We start from the raw sequence: 24859 nt of genomic DNA, 5'->3' as shown, positions 1-24859 counted from the left end.
CTCAGAAAACGCAGCGAAAACAGCGTGGGATCAACAGGAGAGAAGTTACGAAGGAAAAAGCACCTGCTGAGAAATGTCGAAAAGGCAGGTTCTCGTTTTCCGGCTGTAACTTTTGATGCGTTGATCGCAGCGTATTGGGACTGCGCCCAATCGATTTCTCTCGCAAAATTACGTCGGAATAGTGCCAGAAAGAATTCATTCCAGCACTTTTCAAAATCGCGAAAATTTTCGCCAAAAATGCAAAGGGGTTAGCCTTGCTTTTTTTTTGGCCGAAAAATTTTTGGTCCCAGATTCGATTTAAATGACCCTTTCCTGAGTAATTGGACCCCCAGGAACTAAGAAAACGCAGCGAAAACAGCGTGAGATCAACAGGAGAGAAGTTACGAATGAAAAAGCAGCTGCTGAAAAATGTCGAAAACACAGGTTCTCGTTTTTCGGCTATAACTTTTGATGCGTTGATCGCAGCGTATAGGGACTGCGCCCAATTGATTTCTCTCGCAAAATTACGTCGGAATAGTGCCAGAAAGAATTTGTTCCAGCACTTTTCAGAATCACGAAAATTTTCGTAAAAAATACAAAGGGGTTAGCCTTGCTTTTTTTTATTCATGGGCTGAAAAATTTTCGGTCTTAAACTCGATTCGTACAACCATTATCTGACCAATTGAACCCCTAGGAACTCACAAAACGCAGCGAAAACAGCGTAGGTCCAACAGGAGAGAAATGACGACTAAAATTCTTTCGCGAAAAATTCTGTGATCAATAAAGTTGTCTAGAAGAATCTTCTGTCACTTGAATGGAGTTGATGATGACTTTGGGTAGGACAATCACGTGCGAAACAGTTTTGCAGTTAATCGCTGAGTGCTTGTTTAAAATTCCCCCTATCAATTTTATTTAAGTCAGCCAAATGAAATGGCAACTTGGCGATGCGAATTAACCCTGAAGCTATCAGTCTCTAAAGCTCAATTTCAAGTCTGGGAAGAAATTAGCGGATTTTCATGTATCTATTCCAAATGTTACAACATATTGTCTCAGTTGAAAAGTCCAATAGTACACATTTAAATTTGTAGTAACATGGAAATTGTCAAACGATTGTGATATTTTTCTCAGCTAATCGGAAATGAGAAAAAGCCAACGGCCATATTCCGCGCGACGACATTCTGTTACATGTAAACCGGACTGAAGGATGCGCGATTTTGTAGTGTGCGACGGATTTTATGTACTGACGCTTTTCCACAGGCTCTACATCATCACCGTACATCATGGAGTGCGTTGGTACGTGGAAAAGTATTTACAATTACATTCAATTTGAAGCCAAATGCCGTCGGCGAATTGTTTTATCGAATTCCGATTCTGAATTATTGGTGTTGCATTGGCAGTGAGATTATCTTGTCGTTCGATTTTTAATTTCAAAAGATATTCGAATATCCTGGATTGTCATTTCACAAACTATGCAAGTCAGTCCAGATATAAAGCTTTTGACAACAATGATATTTCATATTGACCATTTCGAAAATACATATATTTCGGTCTCCTCGGAGAGATGCGTTCAACTCTTCTCATTAGAAACTATTTCAGATCTTCGCATGAAATTCAATTTCATGAAATATTGTCAACCTAACCTTCATACAATTCAAATATTCAATTCAAAACGTCTTCGTTGTCAAATCATTATGGACTAATTACAGTTGTACTTACGGACCTCACTCATCGATTCACAATCGGAATCGTTATTCTAAAAATTTCGCAAAGAAATGTACAATTTTTAACTGTTTTCGCTGGTATTTGTAGTAAATACCAATAGCCATACGGACATTGCTTTCCAATCTATAATTAATTCTTATTTTTAAGAAAACTAATGTTAAAATTTGTATTATCCAGTGAAGAATTTCGATATTCCTCTGCTGTACAAATTCAACTCTCCTAAATTACTGAATAGTTTTTGAATATCCGTTCTCAAATTCCCTCATTTTTTGGATATTGTTTCAAATTTAATTTATTCAATTGTGAATATACTTATTTATTCTGAATACACAGAAAAATAATGTCATGTCAGAAAAAAAAATTTCTTCATTCTATTGTCTAAATTTAGCATGTCAAATTTTTGTTTCAAAGTATATTGTATACACAAAATTCTACCAAACAGAAATGTTGTTTTTTTTTTTACTATTTATTTACGTGTGATTGACTGTGTTGAATATTGACTTTGGGGACAAAGGTCTAAGAATTTAAGGTTGAATCGACCATACCATTGGCATCAAAAGTTAGGAAACAAAAAATATTTATCCACAAAATCTCTAACAACATTGTTTTCACCAACTATAGTGAACTCGAATGAAACTATATCCCTATTATAAAGTTGAAATGGATCTAAGTAAATTTCAATAATACAAACTTAGATATATAAAATTAAAGACTAAGTTTTAATATTACAACATTGAAAATGATTAAAATCTGTGGTTTTTTTTTTTTTTTTACCTGATGTTAATGTTTTTGGGCTTATTTTGCTCACCATGAAAATCTCTGAAGATTTGCTGAAAAAAATTAGCACGCACAGTCATGTCCAGAATGTATAAAAATAGATTTGTGTATTTCTGGTACAACAAATGTTTGACAAGAATTACAGTTCTGTGTTCAACTATACTATTCAAAAAGTGTTGAATATTTTTCGGACTATTTGTGAAGATCTAGTCAGCAGTCTGGTATGGCTGATTCATTCTGAAAAACAATTTTCTCATTAAACAATGAGTAATGTCTGCAAGTAATATATAGTTACACTATATTGCATTGTTCATTAGTAAATAGCTTTATCACAACTGCATAAATTTGTTATTTTGGTATCGGAATAATATAATCATTTTGAACTGATTTTCAGCCAAAATGTGACATATCAGATTCACAATCCGATGTTATTTAACTAATATATCTCAGTATTGAATATTTCTTTCATAGGAACGGCAAAGGGTGACAGTAATGACAACTGCTGTGTTACAGAACTGATCACAAACTCAAAAGCGCCAGACAATTCGTCGAAAAATGATTTGTCCAAGCCAGAATCGAAAGCGAATGATAATGCCGCGGCAGCAACTTCCCAAGATGAACCTAAGGAACGAATCGACTTCAAGATAATCTACAACAAACAAAAAATAGACGTCAATTTTCCACTAGATAACACAGTCAAAGACTTGAAGGCTCATTTACAGGACATTATCGCAGTGCCACAGGCCATGCAGAAAGTGATGATCAAAGGATTGGCAAAAGACGAACAAACTCTGAGAAGTTTGGGCGTTACAAAAGGCGCCAAAATTATGATTGTCGGTTCCAAGCTGAACGACGTTTTGGCTGTTTCAATACCCACAAAGCAGGACTTAGTCGATGAAGCAGCTACTGCTACAAGTAAGGAACCTTTGTCGCAGCAAACAATGCACCGTAAGGTCTTGGATAAAGGTATTCCTGAGGATGTGATACCTGGTATACTAAATAGCAAGGTTGGTTACGGGAAATATTACTCTTCTTGAAAGCAACAACATAATACCCTCCAAATCTGCCCAGCATGCTCTGAGCACTTGGCAGTTTCGTTCGTTTTGAATTTCTAAATTGCTTTAGTTGATCATCAATTATGAATTCAAAGCAGGGGAAAAAATTGAAAACTATTTTAACATGTTCTTGCACTTTTCATTTTCATTCATCCATATATTAAATTTATAGAAATGGTGGTATATTGTAGTTGTCAAATATTACTCACCATCAGACACGTTTTCAGCCACTGAGCCTAGAAGAAATATAAGGGATCAACTTGATTTAGATGATCTACTGTTTCATTTAATTGAATTCATTACAATAAAAAGTTACTCGTACAAATTTTGATACAGTTCCGTATTTATTCCTTTTTATTGATAACACACATTTTGCACAATTGTTGCACATTTTTTGCAACAAGATTCCAAAAACTGATAGTGTCTCAAATAAGAAATATAAAGAACACTTGTAGATCCAATTTTCTAAAGTGATCTTTTCTTGATTGAATATGATTGGAAGAATTACTTGCAAATTGAAAAAAATTCGGTCAGAGCAGAAGGAAGTAAAGAAATTTGCAGGAACTTATCTTCCATTTACAGAAGTGGTCTAGGAAAGATTGTATTCTACGTTTCAGGACATCTGTAAAATTAGGGAATTTTCATGTTGGAATATTAGCAAATACTTTGCAGAGATTAATCTACTTTCATATATGTCAATTGATAGTGAAAATTTTGTTTTAATATTATCTAGGAATCACTTCCGGACTTTCCACTCACCGGTATGTTGAACAAGTCGGGTGGGAAAGTTCGTCTAACGTTCAAATTGGAGCAAGATCAACTATGGATTGGAACTAAGGAACGCACAGACAAGATACCAATGAACTCAATAAAAGGTGTTCTCAGCGAACCAATCCACGATCATCCGGAATACCACATAATGGTGAATTTACATTGACAGAAAAAATTAATGTTCCGAATTCATTCCTGTGCTTTGATTCTTGGAAGCTATTCAGATGTTCTTTCAGCTATTCCTGTCTCATCTTGCTTGAAACAAGAGTGATTTACTATTGCATCATTTTCTGTTTTTAGGATTTTCCTTTTTAATTCATTATCATATTATTATTATAATTATTTTCGCACCTGAAGTATTATTTTTGAAATCGGATAAACTTTCAAAATTAAATTTTTTAATATGCTTCATTCTACTCATTGAAAGAATCATAATTGATTTATTTTCAACGAAGTTATAAAGTTTTGAACAAATTTTCGTTAAAATTTTTCAACCAAGTGTATTTTATTTTATTTTCTGCAAGCTGAAATAAAATTTCAAAATCTTACCTGATCTCTAAATAATACCCCATGTATTTTTCAGGCGATTCAATTGGGTCCGACAGAAGCATCGAGGTACTGGATATACTGGGTACCTGCGCAATATGTTTCGGCTATAAAAGATTCTATTTTGGGTAAATGGCAATATTTCTGATTCAAAATTACAAAAATAGAAATATCTCTGCAAATGAAAGGAGAAAAACAACGTGGTATAAAGATCAACACGAACGACTGTCCTAGTCAAACATTTTTGAGAGTAAGTTATTTCTGGTATCGACCCGAGCAATGGAACCGAAGTATTTCAAATAAAAGATCTTGTGAAATAAATCTGCAAACTTAACTGGCGTAATCCAGCATATAAATTAGCTAGGTACTAATAAAAACTCTACTCGATGTTTGACCACTAGACACAAGAAACATAATTTCTATTACTCGGCATAGAAGAAATGGAAATTTTTAAATCTTTTTACCTTTCAATTTAAATATTGTGTGTATATATTACAATGTGTTCTACTCGGCTAGCATTTGCGCATATCCACGACTAATATAATGCAATAGCGTCTCTGAATATAAAGCAAGTCAGCCAAAAAAATATATTTGTGATTATTTAATGCATCTATCTAGAACTTTTTTTTTGATGTTATTATACCATTGCCAAGCGACGAGTAACTTAACTTGATATGCAATTTAAGTGCATTTAGATACAGTTTTCAAGATTAACTTAGTCCTACTGCATTTGAATAACTGCTAAAGATACATCTACAAACAATGTAAACAGCTTTCTAGTACGCGCGAAGCTTTGTCTACAAAACGAGTCATTTTTTTTCTTACCCTCGCTTCGGAATTTATTTCTTCGGCCATTTTTGCGTGAGTGTTTTTGATATAGGTATCGATGCGCACCGAAATGTCATTTATGTGACATATGCTTTTGATTTGGTACATTATGGCACCTATATCAGACGTTCGTCAAAAAACGCCTTCAATTTTTCCTAAATTTTATTTACCTTCGAACAAGTAAGGCCAAACCGTTTTGTTGATTGCTTACAAAGATCGACGTTTTTGTTCTTCAGAAGTGCATCATTAAATTTCGACTAAAATCGATGACACTTTTCTTTGGAAGAATTGAAGTATGTTCACGAGAAGCAATATTAATCAACGAAAATTCGTTTTACTTGCAAAATTTTTATAGGGATTTGATAGAAAGAAAGATGACAATAGAAATATTGCAAAAAATTAACATGTCATATTTTTCTACAATGTCTGGATAAAAAATAACTATTTAAATCGCGATTGGTTAGTCCCTAAAGTGGCCTCTTTCACGGACAAAGCTTCTCAATCGCTTACTTAAATTATTGATAAATTTAAATCAAGAAAATCCACACTGATATAATTGCATGAATGAAAAACTGTTTTTTTAAATATCGTTCATTTTTTTATTCAAATTATTTTTGCAATAAATTATATTTATAATAAAAAATTCAGGTTACCTGTAATCAAAAGTGTATTTATTCTTATGTACCCAAGTTGTTCTGAATTCCCAGTGTGGGAGACAATTAGTTTTAGCAACTTCTATTATTCGATTCATAAATTATCGCTTGCCAGCATTATTTTTTCCCACAAAATTGAATGTATCAAATTCCCAATCTGTGTTTTATTCCAAAGAATATATGGTTGAATATTTTTTTACACAAATTTTAGAGGAACAAAATTCCAATTTGCCATTATTGAACCTTGGAAAACACTTTTTCAAGTTTTACACTACAGATTAAATGTGCTGAGGCTAAAAATTCAATTATGTTTAAATAAGCGATTGGAATATAATTAATAAGGTAAATTTTTAGTCAATGCTTTGTGATGAAATAAACATGTAGACATATACGTGTAAATATGTATACATGTATATAAGTAAATATATAAGAAAGGAGAATAGGTATACATTGTGCTTGGTTATGAAATATTATAATAAATAACAACGAAGTTCACGCCAAATAACACGGCAATTACATTTAACTATTATTTGCCAATTGGCCTGAATGTTAAAAGTTGAACTCTCAAAAAAGTCTGAAACAGTTAAGTATGCTGATAAAAGCACAAATTATAAATTTCACGTAGAATGTAGATTGTGAATTAGGTTTTATACTGTCTTAAGTATAAAATATATTTTTAAATTGTGCGAAACATAAAATTTACCTAAAACTACAACCGCAGTCTGTACGTCAAAATTTGTTTGTTGAAAATATTATGTACCTAATTCTATTTCAATACAGAATTTTCGTATACTTATAATGTATGCAGTACCGTGTGATTTTGGATTATTTAAAAAAGCAACATAAATAAAATGAGTGAGAAACATTTTCAAAAAGTTTTTCTTCTAACAATCGTATCATCCCGTCAACTAAATATACATATATTTCACTTATTTAACGTGAATTACAAGTATTTCTGTAAGAAACTTGTATGCCGAGCAAACATTATTTATTCGAATAAGGATAGCTTATAAATACACTATGCCAATTTAGGGTGATACTATAATTGTGATGGAGGAAGTACAGTTTAGCCAAGATGTAACCCATGTTCTAGCTGTTGCCGAAGTGATACCCTCATGTAACAGAATAGATTGCATAGCCCTGCGTCCTGGTTTACGTCATGGTTATGCCTATAGATCAAGTCAACTCTGTATATCTTTGAATATACGCTGCTGTGGGGTCAAGTGCTCTGGAGCATCAAGCCTGTTCTAAATATTTATGCAAGCAGTTCCGCCGCTTTCGCTTCGAAAACAATCAACTGAAAATCAAGGAAATTCGAAATCTGCGTATATTAATCAAAATTTACGTGTCCGTTAAAGCTGAAGATTGAAAAAATGTTCATAGAAAACTCATATTTTTCAGATCTTCGTTTTACATCGCAAATCCAAAAAAAATCGAACTTTTGAAATTTCAGCGTATTTTGCGCCAGTATCGTGTTATGAAAAATTCTAATGAAACTATCAAGAATTCAAATTCCGAATAAGTTTATAGAAAATTTCAGAAAATATATTTCGCCAGGGAACGGATGAATGAGATTCTAGAAACGTTATAATAAGCGACACGCCGCACTCCCTCGCATATCTCAACAAAAAGCATGAAGGTCCACATCTGTTTAGTATCCGAAGACAGGAAACGCCTGATTAACGCGACTTCCAGTTACTCCGGTTACGATTCAGCTGCTTCAGCTCCAGCATCCCCCACTATATTCAAATTTGAATGGCTGATGCATCATCATTCGAGGGGTACTGCGTAGTGTTTGGTCACGTGACCTAGCTCTGAGCCTTGGGCCAATCGGAAGCCGTGGCTTGAGTCACGTGATCAGTGTTCTCGTGGCTGCGCGCAACGAGGTAAACAACACACGCATGCCTACGCAGACTGGGCATGTGTATACATACCTATATCACGTTCAGGGTAATACGCCGTGCTTGAGCACGGAGTGAACATCGCAAGAGGTTCAATTTATTGTTATTATTTTTGTGCTTCAAGCTCAGCGCTCTGGACTAAAGAGCCTGCAGCCTTATGCCATGTCTTTTCAGTGCTCTTCAGACCTGTACCAAGGACGGGTTCCCGGTTATGGATCCGCCTATCGCGTGTTAACGATCATGTGCATGCGATAATGGGATGGCAGTGGGTGATGTCAATCGATTAATGACGTTTGATCAAGTTTCTTTGCCTTTATTTTACGGAAAATATTCACCAAAAACGAAGTACCATCTGTTTTAAATTAAGCGAACGGACTGCTTGTTTATCATGGGTACTTTAATGCATGTTTGTCCTTAGAAGAAAAAAAAGGAACGTCGACGCGCGTGATTTTCATTCAAAATATATAACGTCATTGCGCAATCCGCAGGTATTTGAGTTTCGTGGGTAAAATTTTAAGTACGACGAGCGGAATAATAACCTTAAGTGGGACAATTAACGGCACACAGATCAACATAGATATACGGCTGCAAGGCTGATTTCGAAACAAAAGAAAACCGTATGTTAGGAATTCCGTGATGAGCGATTGTTATGGATTTACGGATGAGTGAGGAATGCATGAAATGTAGCGAACGAAACTCGGATCACGTGGGAAGGAGAAGGATTATTATGACCTTTAAACAACGAAGTATTATTTAAGCAAAGTTAAATGATTACGCACACTTTGGAATTAACAAACCGTAATTGCTTTATAACTACGAAGCGTTATAATATGCATAACAACGATCAACGCATTGAAAATAATGACGAAAACGTGCGCAATGTTGACCAAAGGCGTTTACGGCGACTCCGAAAAGGATGAAAAAGCGTTAGAAATAATACAAGAGGCTTTTATAGCGCTGAATGCCAATTACATGAGACGAGGAGCTCGTCTAATTGATCTACGAGAACGATCAATAATCGCCACTGTCGAAGTGGGCAAAAAGAAATGTAACAATATAATTCCTCAATTAAAATATTCCAAGAAACTGTTTACAGCGGCATTTTTTACCCTACTCAGTTACTGTTTATTGTCAGAAAATTTGTCTGCCAATTTTGCACTCAAATATGCACTGGGAACTCGCTGCTTGGTACCGAACCATTATTTCGTTTGGGAATTCACCCGGCCTGTTTCGACGTGTGAATTTTGTCGCGGTATAGACTCTGCCCTAATTCTTCCCAATCTGACAAGAGAAGAATTCAAACGCTATGCATACTCGTCAAGACCGATGGTGATAAAAAATGCGGCAGGTCATTGGCCGGCGAAAAAAGTGTTCAGCCTATACTTCTTTAGGAATCTCTACGAGAGTATCGAAGGCGCTTACGAAAGTGTTCAGGAGGAATGCCAGTTCCTTCATTTTAAAAGTAACTTTGCGAGCCTCAAAGAAGTCTTCGCAATGAGCGATCGAAGGGCCCTTAATTTGCCTGGGGAACAGCCCTGGTATGTCGGATGGAAAAATTGTCACCCCCAGGTGCTGGAAATTATGAAAGAATTTTATCAAACTCCGCACTTCTTGCCTCAAGACGCCGAAGTACCGCACACCAATTACGTTTTTCTTGGATACGAACAAGGCGCTGTTATGCATGTGAGTTTCTCGATGCTTAAAGCCAAAGAAACAACAAGGGCAAAGTTTGCAACGTTAACACAGCAACATTATGCGAATATGAAAGTCAGATATGTTATATTTGATAGAAAAGTATTTCTGATTATTTACTAGTTGTTAACCAACTAATAAGAAGTCTTACACACTCTTATGTGCATTCATCGTGTTTTGATTATTTTCACGTAATTTGAACATTTTCAGAAATGAGATTGAGATTTTATGAATAGTTATCGCATACTGTTTTTTTAAAGTATCTCTTGACAATTTCAGTACATAAGAGTCTGAGATAATCAGAGTTTATAGTAGGTACAGAATTCAGAATGATTCAAATATACGCTGAAAAAAATATTCAGAAATTTTTTACTGCCAGAACAACTATTTAATTTTTAAGGAACGGTAGAGAATCTGAATTCTTCTCCAAGCAATTGTTACGTTAATGTTACAAACTCTTCACATTGTGAATAAAACATTATGAGTATAAGAAATCATTTGATTAGCAAATTACATAAATATTTTCAGGTATGTGAATTTGAAGTTCTCGTTTAATTTCATTTGAAAAATTAGTGCTTTATGTTTTTTATTCTAGCTGGATTACATACCGCGTTTGATGTGGCAGGGTCAGGTACTGGGAAGCAAAACTTGGTCAGTAGCACCGACGCCGGAATGTGACAAAGTTTGTAAGAAATTTGACTTCTCCGTTAATGCCGGGGACATAATTCTGTTGGACACCAGAGTTTGGTATCATGGCACCAACGTCAAGGACGGGCAGTTCAGTTTAACTGTAACGTCTGAATACGGATAGGTTTGAAACCGAGCCTATTACCTCGACAATAATTAATTGTACATATGCAATTTTCTTCGGGCTACCTAGAATGATAGGTAGTCAAATATTTTTAATCAAATTTTTCATAATTCCATAGCCGTTTAAATCGTAGATTTAGAAAGAGCCACTGGCTACTGGATTACGAGCCATTACGAGTAGCACTCTTTTTCAAATCTTCGATTTACTTTTGTACTCGTACAAAGCAACCCTTTCTTTGCATTCCATTTGAAGAGAACTTTTACAACTGTTTAAAATCGTCTTGCCAATATATTTTAATGAAAGTCCGCAATGAAGGGAAAATGGCATAATTTTCCCAAGAATCAGGGTTTCAAATAACTGCCCCGATGACACAGGGTAAACTATATGTGCAAACCCGTAGGAATACATAATATATATACATACATACTATACTATATACATGAAAATTATATGTTTACACAAACATGCAAAGACTGTTAATTCTCAGAGAATCGAATCTTTAGAAGTAAAACCGATCTTTGCAATAGTATTATTTTTTTAAATTTGTTGCTGATATATTATAGTATCTTAAGAGATCTGAGAAATGATTGATTCTTATTTAATCCACTAAAAGTTAAGATCATATATACTAAAAGTGCCTGAGTTTTTCCAAATATACAAAGTGCCATGATAGTTGGCGTTTTCCAAATGATTAAAAAGTAAATATTCGTTCTTGATTACGTGTTAGCTTTTAAACGTAGAGAAGATTGCAGTGTAACTGGTGTGACTGATTATTTTCGTTTCGTTGTGCGATTTCTTTTTCCCGTACATACATTAGGATGTTTCGTTTGGAAGTAACTTTTCTTTATTTGCTCTCTTTTGAAAAACTTGTAAGATATCCCTTTAAATCCACCTTGAATCCAATTTTAAAATGTAGCTTTCGGACACCAAAGCATTTCCATTTAAGTAGCATGGAGAAAATGTAATTTCATTACAATCAATTTTTCTGATGGGAGTGAAAAACACAAATTTGCTACCACACGAAACACAATTAATGCACATACATTGTATACATGCGCCTTCCTAAAAAATGCCATTTATCGTGCCATGTTGGAGTCAATTTCAGCACACTCAAATCTACACTGTAATTTTGTAATGCCAGCAGTAAAAAAGGCTACTGTCGAAACGTAGAATAGATAATAATTCTTTTTTTTTATTTCCACGTTCGTTGTGTTGTATTTTTTCATTACAGCTCAAACAAAACATGCTCACTAGAAAAATATGTATAAAATTCGATAAGTGACGAGAAATTGTCTCCGTCAAATAGGCTTGTACAATATTTCTTTACCTGTTGTTTTAATCACACTTGTATGTTTACGTACCTGTAATCTATGTCAACTGTGTGACCAATGTGAAATGAAAAATTTATATTTAATGTATGCCTGCACAAAATATTCACAAATCTCTTGATAAGTAAGTATTTATATGTATAATAATGGCGTTAAAAGAACCATTCCAAATTTTATGTAACTCGTTATGAAATGTGTCAGTGTCTGGAAAGACTGACGGTGCTACAAATTTTTAATATCTTAAATTTTCCAATTTAAGAATCGTAATAATATAAAATCAAAATCTTTGACCTTTGATTTTACCCATATAACTGTTGATACTATTTTTTCTTATACAAATAATTATATTATACATAAGTATTATTGTACGCCACTCAAATAAAGTGTTTATACAATCAAAAATATTTAATTTATATCAGACTTGTACACAATCAAGAGATTTTCAACGCACGTGAGTTCAAACAGAAGGATATTACGACAACAAAGGTTTTAATTAACTCAGAGAGCTTCGGTAAGTTAATTTTTCAACATTCATTATGAACTCATGTGTGAATTGAATTGGCTTCTCAATTTCCTATTTTGTTTAAATCTCCAACTATAAAACGAGTATTTTCAATATGTTACCACAAAAACAACAATTTTTATGAGAAGTATTGAAAAAAAAAGTAAGAATTGTTTTAAGAGTTAAAATATTTGAACACTTGATTATTGTGGATAAAATTTTTTTTAAATTATGTCTCGAGGTCAGACAGGATTTAGAATAAACTTCAAATTGCTGCCGACTTTACACAAGCTGCTTTTTATTTTAGTAAATACATATACTGCATTGGTTAACTGTACAATACGAAAGTGCTTACAACATATACTGCCGTATTCTCGCTGATTCGTAATCATTGAAGTCAATTACACTAGTTTTATCACAATCACCAAATGGTCAAAGTAGTTTGAGAAAATTTCTTCCGTGGAATTTAGAACAATGACGTATAATCCAAAATTCGATACAATCCAAGGTTTTTTATGACTCATAATATGTCGTAATTATCTGTTTTAATTCACTTCACCGAAGAATGTTACAGAAAATAATCACTCACGATGACTCAAGTTTGAGTGGACCGTTATCGTCTGAATAAACATAAGGTTTATAAAATAGAAAAAAATCGGAGAAATCAAACGTCTTCGAGAATGTTATTTGCGCGAATGATAGTGAATGCAACAATATCCCTACTACATGATAGCAATGAATCTGGGTAACTTATAATTAGAATGACACAAACTAAGATATCATAATTTGTAAAACAGGTTCTCATAATCAGAACATTTGAAAGGATCAAACTCTGATACTTTTAAACTGATTCTAATGTTTTTGGGCTAATATTTTTGCCTGCCAGATCATCAAATATGGTCTAAAAAACATACAAAAAATACAGAAAATCTCGAGGCAAATTGTTCATATCTTAGGTTGCGTCATTCGAATTTTTTCAGAATCATTTCTATAACAAGACGGTGTTTCATCAGTTTACCCCAACATTAAACGTTTTTTTTTTTTCTTTCTTCCTACTCACCCAAATTTTAATTCTGACAGTGCGGTCTACTCATCCTTAAGCAAACAAGAAAGTAAATGTTACAGGCGCAAAAGTATTAAAAATTACATCGCAGCTCCAAGGATTGCATTGCTAATTTGACGCAGTCAGTCTACATCTTCAACTTTATACAGTAGAAACCCTCCGAGCCTCTTTCACAAATAAATGTTTCATCTATGTATCCAGTCAGATATGTCGGAGTGTGCAGAACTGCAAAATATATAAATTAACATCACGTAGCAATAAATTTTTTTAAAAGTAAAAATAACACTAGCAGGAAAGCTTTCTTAGTTTCTAAATTATGTACAAATCACAGATTCTTTAATACCTTCTAAAATATAAGATTCGATATTTAAATACACCGGCAGCTCACATTTTTTTTTTTTTTTTTTTTTAACCCATAGAAACGGTTATTCAACAAAACCCCCAAATATATTATAAGAAGATAGAAAATTTCATGCGAAATGTATTAGATATTTTGTTACCTCTGAAATCACGCTTCAAGTTTGTAATTTAAAAAATCAATTTTGATAATTCCGCAAATCCGAACATCCAGAGAATTTCTACTGTGATAAGTGAAGCTCGATACGAATGCTGTGAATGTTTAATAAATAAGCGTTTAGAATCGTATGGACTCTACAAATGCGTATATGTTAATACCTATGTGCATATAATATATTGTTTTTCTTTTTTTTTCTTTTTTTTTATTACTATACACAATGTTTTGATCGCTAATTTTATCAGATAATCAAATAACATTAGTATGTTAGCGGTATTATATTGCATTACTAAGATATACAGATTTATACATCTTCACATATATTATAATATAATATGTATGATTAAAAATTTACAGAGAATTTACATTTCCCAAATCATACGGAAAATACTCAACATAATATATTTATTGAACATTTATAATAGTTTATTAAAAACGGTGCGATAAATTTGCTGCTTTTAAAATGGAAAAGTATGAAGATGAATAAAAGTAAAATAAGGAGCATCAAAGTAAAAAGTTATTTCGTTCCACTCATTTATACATGCGTATAATTACCGATATTCAGGATTAACATGGAGCACAATACAATCTGGAATAACGACACGATTGTTTAATGCGTGATGTGTTAAATTAGAATTTTATATATCCAACGGTGCTAGGTATCGGAATGTGTGTGCTTGTTTCGGATAAAGCACGACTTTGAAAGCTCTTTATTAGTACAGAAATCGTGGCGAATGATCCCTCACTAAAAACGCGTCTCACTGTTCTTTCTTATCCGTTGCCTGTTGGTAACTCGGGGGGCTTTCCTAAAAATATGAGTATTGTAATTGAAAAAAATTAACAAATCGACTCGAGTTGTTCGACTATTCATCGATGTGAAATAACACGTCAGAAATTACCAGAAAAAAAATTAAATCATCGTGAAATCTGCGCTTGTTCTGAAATCTAGAGGTTTGATATAAAAATACTTACGTAGTAAGCGGGTGGTGGAACGTAAGCGCATTGAGGCCTATTCGGATCATAGTACGCGCTTTGCGCAGCCTCCGCAGCTTTTGCATCTATGGAAAAAATATAGGTATTATATTAATACAAACAACTCACTCCACAGGTGATATTTGGGGATGAAAGGGCTGTAATGTCTGAATCGAAATTTAGGAAAAGAGTAAAAAAGTTTTTAAAAAGTCAGTCGCAGTGTGTTACTTGTGCCAATGGAGGTAAACGCTAGTTAAACAACATCCTTGATATGTAGGGGAAATAATTTTGAGCAAATATGACCGACACAAACAAAGATATCAAGAATTGGCGAAAATGTTTTTTGACAAGAACGTTGAAATTGATTTAATTCTGGTGTTTTTGGATCCAATTCTAATATTTTTTGGCTAATTTTGGCGCTACCTAAATGTAAAAAAAAATTCAGGCGATCTTTGTAAATCTTTATGGCGGATACAATAAGTCTAAAAACATTATAATCGGATAAAAGATAACCGAGTTCGTTTATTTTGAACGTTTGTATTATAAACCTTTCCTTCAAATTATTTATAACTCAGCGTGTTTTATCCAAATTGGCTCAACTTTATTTCTATTACATAGTAGAGAGATGGTTTTATACGCGTTCGCTATCATCAACACTAGTAAAATTGCAGTGTATACGTTTCTCTTTATTTTTTCCCAAAATTTTATTCACACGACACTGCCAATTCATCCTTAATGTAATTTAAAATTAGGTGAATTACAAATTTCTACAGATCACTCACAAGGATATGCTTTGGGTACCACAGTTTTTGTTTGTTGAGGCATAACGTGTTAGCTTTGAAAACTTAGAAATTATGCCACAGGCTTTATTACCAGTAATAAATGTTTATATGAAGTTTCCTTCGTACCCATTCACACTGAGTCAGCTCTTAGGACAATCGTGCGAGAATTATTCCATGCATGCATCAGGTATATTTACGAGTATCGGTTACCGGAAGTATATTCAGAAATTAATGAAACCGGATTATTTTTAACTAACAAGGATTACGAGGCTAATAAATTAGAATTTGTCGTTACAAATTACAGGATTTAATTAACTTGGCAAAACTGATTTGCAAAAACTCAGCGGTAGTAAACTGTGATAAATCTAACTTGTTTCAATAATAAAGTGATTTAACGGATAAAATGTTCAACACTAATGCACTGGCAAACAGGAAAATTCTTCACTCTTCCAGAAGTTCGCAAGCAGTTATGCAAATCAGGCGAATAAAACGTGTTACGACGTCATAACAAGTCAACATTTAATTCACGAGTTATTTACACGACAGAGCACTGCACAAAATGGAAAAATATTTTTCACATATGAACAAAGTTTTCGACACTGCATTCAACTTGAGGATTCAACTCCTAATTTCCGTGTCTTTAAATGTTTTCAAATAATGCAGCAATAATGCCACCTGTTCCTTTATAACAAAGCTTGCGTAATAAATTTGATCAATGCTACATGGAGCTATGTTGGAACGTTACGCGGAAGCCATGAGATAATAACTGAGCTGAGAGAGTGAAAGCAAATCTTATGCCGGATCAGCTGAAAAACTATTATGCAATGGCGTTGAGTAATGTGAGGCAAGCTTAAGTGTAGGAGGTATATTACTTTCTCTACATTACTAAAGACCTCAATACATTGATGTTCACTTCTGATTTGCATGAATGCATACTTGATTTCCAATTTTTTTTTTTTTTATTTCCATCAAAACTTCACTGTCAATGTTTACCGAAAGCTATGGATTTCCATGCATATGACGGTGTTTCGTTTAGAATAGAAAAAAACTAAAGAGATATCCTTCCACGAGAAATTTTCGTGTTCAAACGAAACATCGTAATGCCCTTGTTAATTTAAATGTGAGGTAGATTCAGTCAAAGAAAAAACACAAATGTTTTTACCGAAACTATAAATTGCGGTACAACTTGACTTGTTTCTGTAAAATATACTCACCTTCGAACGAGAACCCCTCGGAATAAAAGGTAACAGGTTTCAGATGCTATAAATTATTGTTAACCAAGAAGAGAATTTATGGGAAAACTCGATGAATTGCGATTTTTTAAAAGCTTTTTCAAGTTCCAACGTCTTTGCGCTGTGAGATTTGCAGTTATGTTCAGATTCAACCCAATAGAAAAAAAAAAGAAAGAAGAATTGGTTTGCGCAACCAGTAATATTTTTATTTCGAGGGTTTGCCGTTTTAAAGTGAGCATCTCCTTTGTCAGCTTTAGTACCTGATTGCAGGATTATGAAATTTTAAAGATGAAACGTTGAAAAATGTTTTTTCCAGTGAGTATATACGTCCGCAACAATGCGAGCGATTGTTCGTAGGTAGAAAAATGAACGAAGTACTTGAGAAATGAAATATTTTTATGTTAACAGAAACATTTTTGCGGCTTTCGAAGTGATGCACAAAGAATAATTGTATGCACGATTTAATTTTTTCGTGTTAAACGGTGATACTTAGTAAAATTTCCAGACTTGATTACCGATGTATGCTGTTGAAAGGGACAAATAAAAACAGCAATTGATGTACAACATTTATATTTTAATTATTGGTTTTCGTAAAGCTATGACATTATATGACAACATACAACAGCATTATTAAAACATTTCAGTAAATACTATCAGGATTTAAGAATATCAGAAGTATAATTAAAAACGATTTCTGAAGTGATTCTTTTTTTATGTAAAGAAAAATGAAATATTGGAATATATAGATAAGGCCCCAAAAATGTTTATTTGCAAAGTATATCATTCTGAGGTGCGGAATTTATAAAAAGTAGCTTACGATTTATGTGAAAATATAATAAATATCAAGCAGTAAGAGTATTATATTCAATACTGCTGACAGTCTAATTCTCAGTCACACGAAAAATTAAAAAATCCAAAATAAAAATCATCGAAATGATACCAATCGAGTTTTAGTACAATTTAGATAGAAATATTGATGTCAAATTACAAAATTGAAATACGAATATAAATTGATCTAAAATCTAATTTACGTACTTGTAATAACTATAGTTATAATAATAATAATAATAATAATATGGCCCCGTGATTAGATTACCGATTATATAAGAGTTTGAATACAGTATTTTTATGGAAAAATTTGAAAGGATCTCCTGATGCCAAATGTCTTCATGGGAGGGGGAAAAAAAAAGCAATAAAACCAGCCTAATCTCTGATCAATAGTTATTCATTGGAAAATTATGACACAAGCGACTGATCGATATTTGTTACAGGTAAAAAAAAACGACAATCTTTGCCAAGGCTAAACCAAAATTCATTAACCAATTCCAAAAACAGACTTATCGGGTTGGTATTGAAACGAGACAATTTATTGTGTTATATTCTTTTTCGGAAAAATGGATCAGGCGAGCGATCAATGAATGTACAACATAATCAAGTCACTGATCGTAAATCGATCACTAATCATGAAACGAAAGTCAACAAACAGAAATGACGAATACCACAAAACATGTCACTTTTCGTAGTAGTTAGACACGTAGGCAAAGTCTCTATTTCATTTTAATCGCTAGATTGGCTTCGTAGCTGCCTTACTATTTCTTGTGATACATTTCGCCGAACTCTAGATTTTAGAATAGATTTCGAGGTTCTAAATCTGCATATTCTTTATTTATTTGTAATAAAACCGAATAACGCTATAAAGTTATTTTAAAAGTTACGGCGGTTGTTAAGAATAAATCCACAGTAAAATCTGCATTAAAAGATAGAAAATGAGTAAAAATCATTAAAATAATCTCCAGAAATGTTGTTTGCGCCACTGATAGTGAGCACAAGTGAAATGCTATCTGTATGATGGAAAAATAAATAAAAAATGAACTGGAGCTATTTTGAATAAAACCAACTCAGACGTCAATGATTTGAGAAATGATTTTATAACCAGAACGTTCAGTCACGCAACTTGGGTTATATTTATCAGATTTTAATATTTCTGGACTTATTTTTATCACGACAAAGATCTCCAAAGATCACCTGAAACTTTTTTTTACTGGCAGTTGTCTCTCGATTAGATAACAATAGCCTTATGCAAGTACGATACGACAATTAGATTCACACGTTATAATTATAGCATCGATAGTTATATGTGCTGTAAAATTTTTTGAATGTTTACGAGACAAGTTATGGGGATTTGGTTGGTGAGTAAAGTGAGCCCAAAAATGTTAGAATCGGATCAAAAACACTAAGATTTAATCATTTTAAACGTGGTAACATTAAAAGTTTTTTTTTTTAATTCCTGATCCCTATGTTTTACCTCGTTTTCTAAATTTTAATTCAGAGGTTCCAGCTGATTTTATCCTTAATGTGCTCAGCTGAATTCCATCAATTTGTGATAAATTCTATGATAACCGAACTGACGATTACGATAAGAAATGACCGAAGCTTTACATTGATTTTAAGAAATGACTTGTTACTGTTAAAATTGAACTTCTGTTAGAGTTCCAAAGGCCAGAGCGATCTTTGACAAGTGATTATTCGGAGCCTAAACTCGCTGAATAAGAATGATTTACAGATTGTAATAAGCACGGATATTACCATGAACTCGGTGCAATTCTAGTAGGGCTTTGGCTTCTGGTAAATACCGGCTGTGCCGTAATATCCTCCTTGCTGATTTTGTGGATTTTGAGGATATTGCGAATATTGGGGTGGATTCTGCGAGTATTGGGGCGGATTTTGCAAATACTGAGCTGGATTCGGATGATATTGGGGTGGATTTTGGGAATATTGAGAAAACTGGGGTGGGATTGGCTGATAATTATTGTAACTAGGCTGTCCGTAACTTGGATACGCACCTCCTTGAGACATTGACTGCGGATTGTAGCCTGGGTTCGCCCATCCCGGAGCTCCGTTAGATTGAGGCTGACCCCAGTTGCTTGGTTGCGCCGAATTCCCCCAAGCACTTGGCTGTGGCTGCTGTTGCGCAGCTCCGCCGCTGGCGTAACCTTGATAAGGACCATTGATGCCGGGATACGGTGGCGGAGAGTCCGTCATGTATACGCCATTTGCTGCGTAATAGCACAATGGTATTAATATACTTGAAAAATTATGAGCAAAGAATTCATGTTAACAATCAGCAACAAGGAGTCAGAAATAGATTGCTGAAAATTCAAAATTTTTTTATCGACACAATGTTTTGAAAGTTGATCGAATTTCACGAATAAAAATATTTAATTCCATTGATTCATTTGTCCTAAAAGTTTATGAGCACTGAGAAATATTGTAGTCTATTTAATATAAATAAATATATGGAATATAGTCAGGTTGGTTAAAAACGTGATGGAACGAAGGCTTATAAAGTGAAGCTGATCACGTTAAATGCAATTTCAAAGCACTGAAATCTAGAAAAAAACTTTACAAACGTTAGAGAAATTACATTGTTCTATTTTTCTGGTAAAAAATCGATATAGATGTCAGATTCTGATAGCAAGTAGCTGGTATTATTTAGTCTATGATTTAATACGATTTTGTACAATCGTTATAATTCACAGAGAATAAACTTTTATTTTAGCGAAAAACAGAGAAAAATTGCTTATTATTTGTTTATGTAATCTGCCACAGCTGTGCATATATTGCATCAAATTATTGAGAAAGACAAAGAAAGGCTCAAGTCTCGTGAAAAAAGTAGTCTTAGTGTCAGAGGTTGAATATTATAATGTTAACATAACAATGTGAAAAATCTGATAAGTTATACTTTAAAGTTTGAATAGAGCAGCGCGTAATCATTATGTTAGCGTAAATCGTAAAAAGTAATATCAAAGTTGAGAAATATTATTATCTTAATGTACAATGCTTTGTTACATGAACAATAACAATGCAGACTTTGACTTTGTTAAATTCTGTGAAATTTCACATTTCCATGTTTTTCCAGGAAGTTGAAATCCTGTATCTATAACAAATTTCGCATTAAGTGCAAGTTTGAGAAGAATTTTCACCTGGTGGTTGTTCGGGAAAAACATTTGTCGGGGGTTGCCAGCCGTAATATCCACCTGGCGCAGCTTGATATGCTGGCGGAGGTGCGGCGTACCAGTCAGAAGTTGGCGGTTGATATGGTGGAGGTGCATCGAAACCAGGACCATTGCGATTTGCTGAAAAATTTGAACATATATGTTGGTATAATTAGTGAAATTTTTACATTATCCAAAACTGATTTTCCATTTTTTGTCCTCGCTCTATGCACAAAGCAGATTCTAGATGGGAAAAGTAAGTGAAATGAAATGGTTAAGGTGTCTAACACTTTGAGGAAATAGAATTAAAGGCAGTAGAATGAATCAGTGATGTGGAGTGATACTCGTAATTGATTATCGTTGATTCGATATTAATTCATTGTGATGTCGGAAACTGTGTTCTGACCGGTTTCAAATTTAAGATTTGTACAAGCTCTGCAAAGTGGGAACGATTGGATTACTGACCCATAGAAGCAGCCCTTAACATTGCTTGTCCAAACTCGATTGCTCCACCGTTTTTGAAGTGAAGTTTAAATTTGCATTCGCCAGTCCAATTGCCATTCGGTTGAGCTCGGCATTTTCCTTTTATGTAATTAGCGCCGAACATTGGTTGTTCTAATTCCACGTCGCTCAATGTGATGAAAGGAAAGCTGAATGATTGCATTCTTTCTTTTTGGTCCTTTGCATTGAAAATCATACGGTGTGTAGTTAAGAAAAGTCTGCCTCGTTTTGATCCGATAAACTCAGGTTGATCCTGTCCATGAAATTCCATCATGACATTGTCAGAAAAGAGAAGAATACTGCAACAGAGAATTTAACGATTCAGATATATGGAAAAATATTGAGCTTATTATCGAGTGAATTTTTGAATGGTTTCAATGATGAACCTTAAAATATAAGACAATACTTTTATTTGAGGAAGTTCTTATAAAGCCAGAAAATTAGCTCAATTTATTCATCATAGGGATTTCTTGTAATTGACTGAAAATTTTTTTTACATATGAATATCTCCAAACTGGATGAAACTAAATTATGTGTAAATAACGTACAGAAGATGTTGATTGAAAATCACAATTGAGAATTACAATTGTACGATAAAGGGTAAGATTTATTGATTGATTTTTAGCAAATTTGTGGGAATCTGGTCGGCAAGAGCAATGAGGGGAAAAAAAAACAAAAAACATTAGAATCTTATTAAAAAAAAATATATTGTAATCATTTCGGATGTTTTAATTATGAAATTTTTTCTCAATCAATTATTGATACGGTAGCTTGTAATATTCGAATTTGCTTGGATTAATTTCTATTACACAGGGCTGTTGTTTCATTCATGCTCAACGTGATCGACACAAATAACAGTGCTGGAGATTGAATAGTTTTTTTCTTTCCATTCCCTAACTTTTGATTCAGATTCTACAGCTCATTCATCCTTAATGACTCTTATAACCTTCAGACCGAACACAAACATTTACTAGCATCAAACAAACTAACTGATAAGTGGCTGATCTAGTAATGAAAGAGAAATATATCACATTCTTAGAGTATAAATTTTTACGATGAACGTAAACTCGCTTCTGATTCAACACTATTAAATCTCGGTTAATTTCTTTCATATTCTCCGGCGATTTCATAAGGATGACGTTGATAAGACTAACATAACGAAACATCGAATAAAGATTGGCATGTTTCACTTACTGAGCTCAGTGTGCATTGAATATCGTAAATGAAAGATGCCATGAATGTTTACAGCCTTTTTGCTATAAATCAACTGCTACAAGAGGAAAATGTATGCATTGGAACATTTGAGATAAAGTTATTATCACGATGCGTAGTTTAGTATGTAATAAAATGATAATTTTTCTCCTCTTCTACAAATAACCATCTTACTTTCAAATAAAAAATTAACTGGTCAGATTCTGTTTGCATAGGTATTGCATATTCAAACACTATTTTATCATATGTAAAGTATCATCCTTGTTTCCAAAAATGTAGTTTCGTTGGCTATTAGCAAAGTGCGCGACTCCTCAATATTAAATAATATCCCCCGAGTAACTAAACTCTTCATCAAGTTTGTGACACATAAGGAAAGATAGAACATAGATGTGTCATAATGAGGTTTTAACACTAATTGAATAGAACGAGAAAACAGAATTAAGCAATTACACAGTTGTGGCTAGTTTCAAATTTGCGGTTTGTTTGATCACGAGTATATATAACAATATTCTGAAAGTATGAATATGCAATAATAAAAAAAAGAAAAAGACAAAGGAATAATTTTTTAGATATGAGGCGGCGATTTGACATAGAGATATTGCGCCTTTAGTTAGAAAAGTCATTGCGAGAATATTCGACAGATAAATTCCGTGGTAGGCACATGCATGGTCTTGTTCATTTTTTAAAGCCTTGTATCCATGACTTACCATTCGCCGGAATGTATGAGGACCCCCCCGTTAGCATGAGCTGTGTTTAGAGACATTTTTCGACAATTTCAGCTCTTGCCAAGTCGCAAAAAAGTTACACGAACTTCGATGTTCCTATCACGCAATCAGCTGATCAACGATTTGTTGGATAGGCCGACAGTCAGCTTCGAGTAGTGCTCGTCGATTCGCTGTGATCGCTGTGATCACACGTGATCCAAGTGTCAAGCCATACTTTGAGTGCGTTCCGAAATTATCTGGCAGCACTAAAAACTCCCTAGGACAGAGGCAGAGCTACGTACAAACTTGCGAGCGCGAAAGAGATAAAGCATTATTGATACCAATACAAGCTATATTCGGAACGCACCTTGAATCTAAGAATCTCGTATGAACATATGATATTGGAGGTAGCCTCGCGTGTATGGACAGTATGGCGGAGGAATGAGATAGAGGAGTTATGGTATGTACAGCCTGTCTCTCTCACCCTAGAACCTAATTGGCTGACATGTTTTCTCTCAGGCAGTCAAATACAGAGTGAGAGAGACGGATTGTCTGGGGTAACCCGGGAACATGTGACTCGCCCTCATGGGTAGCTACCTCCAGTAGTAACTAGTAAGGCATATGCTCTGGCAACACACTGTAGGATTCTCTGTGTTGCCAACATGACTGTCCAGAGTAAAAAATTAGCCGTGTCAGACTCATTGTCCCGAAATATACACCCGCGTAAGCCTGCAACAGGGCCTCTATCAGGACGTCCGCACTCGTTCGCTACCGAAATCTAACTACCCAAATCTGCGCGCTCGAGGTTATCAGAGCCTCAAGCGGCACCCGCCTGCCCTCTGGTTTTGAGCGCCGAAACTACAGACTAATCAAGAGGCACTACACCTCAAGCTACACTGAACGCACTAGGCGTGAACATATGATATGACTCTGTTGTTATGAGTTAGTTGACTTTATTAGTTGACAATATACATGTTGAGTGGTTCATGAATAAAAAAATTGTTATCATATATCGATTGCGAGATCTCAAAATCTAATCCATTCAATCTCCAGATAATAATTTAATTCATTTCAAACTTTTCCATTACTGTAGAATGTTTTTTTATCAATGAGAATAACTCGTTTGTGACCCATGAACACTCTGAAACTTTAATAATATTTAATAATATCAAGTTGAATTTCAAATATCCCAATCGCGTTATAAAACAGGTCGGATTGAAGGCGAGAAAAATTGTAGAATGGAAGACCTGCAACCATATTGACGTCGGGTAACTACCTGTAAGCATCATTCTGAATTATTTATACTTTTCAGGAACCGT

At 34.0% G+C, this 24859-nt stretch overlaps 3 protein-coding genes across 7 annotated transcripts; 2 read left to right on the top strand and 1 right to left on the bottom strand.

Annotated features, from left to right (window-relative positions):
- The first annotated feature begins 1194 nt into the window (after positions 1-1194).
- On the top strand, positions 1195-7196 carry LOC124176777 (ubiquitin domain-containing protein UBFD1-like). 2 transcript variants are annotated; one of them, XM_046558452.1, is made up of 4 exons: positions 1195-1272; positions 2992-3485; positions 4267-4455; positions 4888-7196. In XM_046558452.1, exons 1-4 carry the CDS (start codon positions 1260-1262, stop codon positions 4996-4998), a joined length of 807 nt encoding a protein of 268 aa, XP_046414408.1. In that variant the 5' UTR covers positions 1195-1259; the 3' UTR covers positions 4999-7196. The 2 variants fall into 2 exon arrangements, with proteins under 2 accessions (XP_046414408.1, XP_046414407.1); XM_046558451.1 differs by having other exon boundaries at positions 2950-3485.
- A 1215-nt stretch (positions 7197-8411) lies between these two features.
- LOC124176775 lies at positions 8412-12465 on the top strand. Its single transcript, XM_046558448.1, has 2 exons — positions 8412-9915; positions 10520-12465. Exons 1-2 carry the CDS (start codon positions 9094-9096, stop codon positions 10733-10735), a joined length of 1038 nt encoding a protein of 345 aa, XP_046414404.1. The 5' UTR covers positions 8412-9093; the 3' UTR covers positions 10736-12465.
- Positions 11968-23749, bottom strand: LOC124176776 (WW domain-binding protein 2). Of its 4 annotated transcripts, none has more exons than XR_006869459.1 (7): positions 23544-23740; positions 21589-21923; positions 21112-21264; positions 19972-20184; positions 15115-15200; positions 14129-14948; positions 11968-13853 (listed from the first exon to the last, which is right to left on the bottom strand). XR_006869459.1 is itself a non-coding variant. In XM_046558450.1 (6 exons), the coding sequence occupies exons 1-6, from the start codon at positions 23597-23599 to the stop codon at positions 14901-14903; spliced, it is 891 nt and encodes a 296-aa protein (XP_046414406.1). In that variant the 5' UTR covers positions 23600-23740; the 3' UTR covers positions 11968-14900. The 4 variants fall into 4 exon arrangements, 2 of the variants coding, with proteins under 2 accessions (XP_046414406.1, XP_046414405.1); XR_006869460.1 differs by having other exon boundaries at positions 14698-14948; XM_046558450.1 differs by having other exon boundaries at positions 11968-14948.
- Between the last annotated feature and the right edge of the window lie 1110 nt (positions 23750-24859).

Source organism: Neodiprion fabricii, chromosome 2 (genome assembly GCF_021155785.1).
Source record: "Neodiprion fabricii isolate iyNeoFabr1 chromosome 2, iyNeoFabr1.1, whole genome shotgun sequence".
NCBI classification, from domain to species: Eukaryota; Metazoa; Arthropoda; class Insecta; order Hymenoptera; family Diprionidae; genus Neodiprion; species Neodiprion fabricii.
This window is presented reverse-complemented; position numbering and strand designations above follow the sequence as displayed.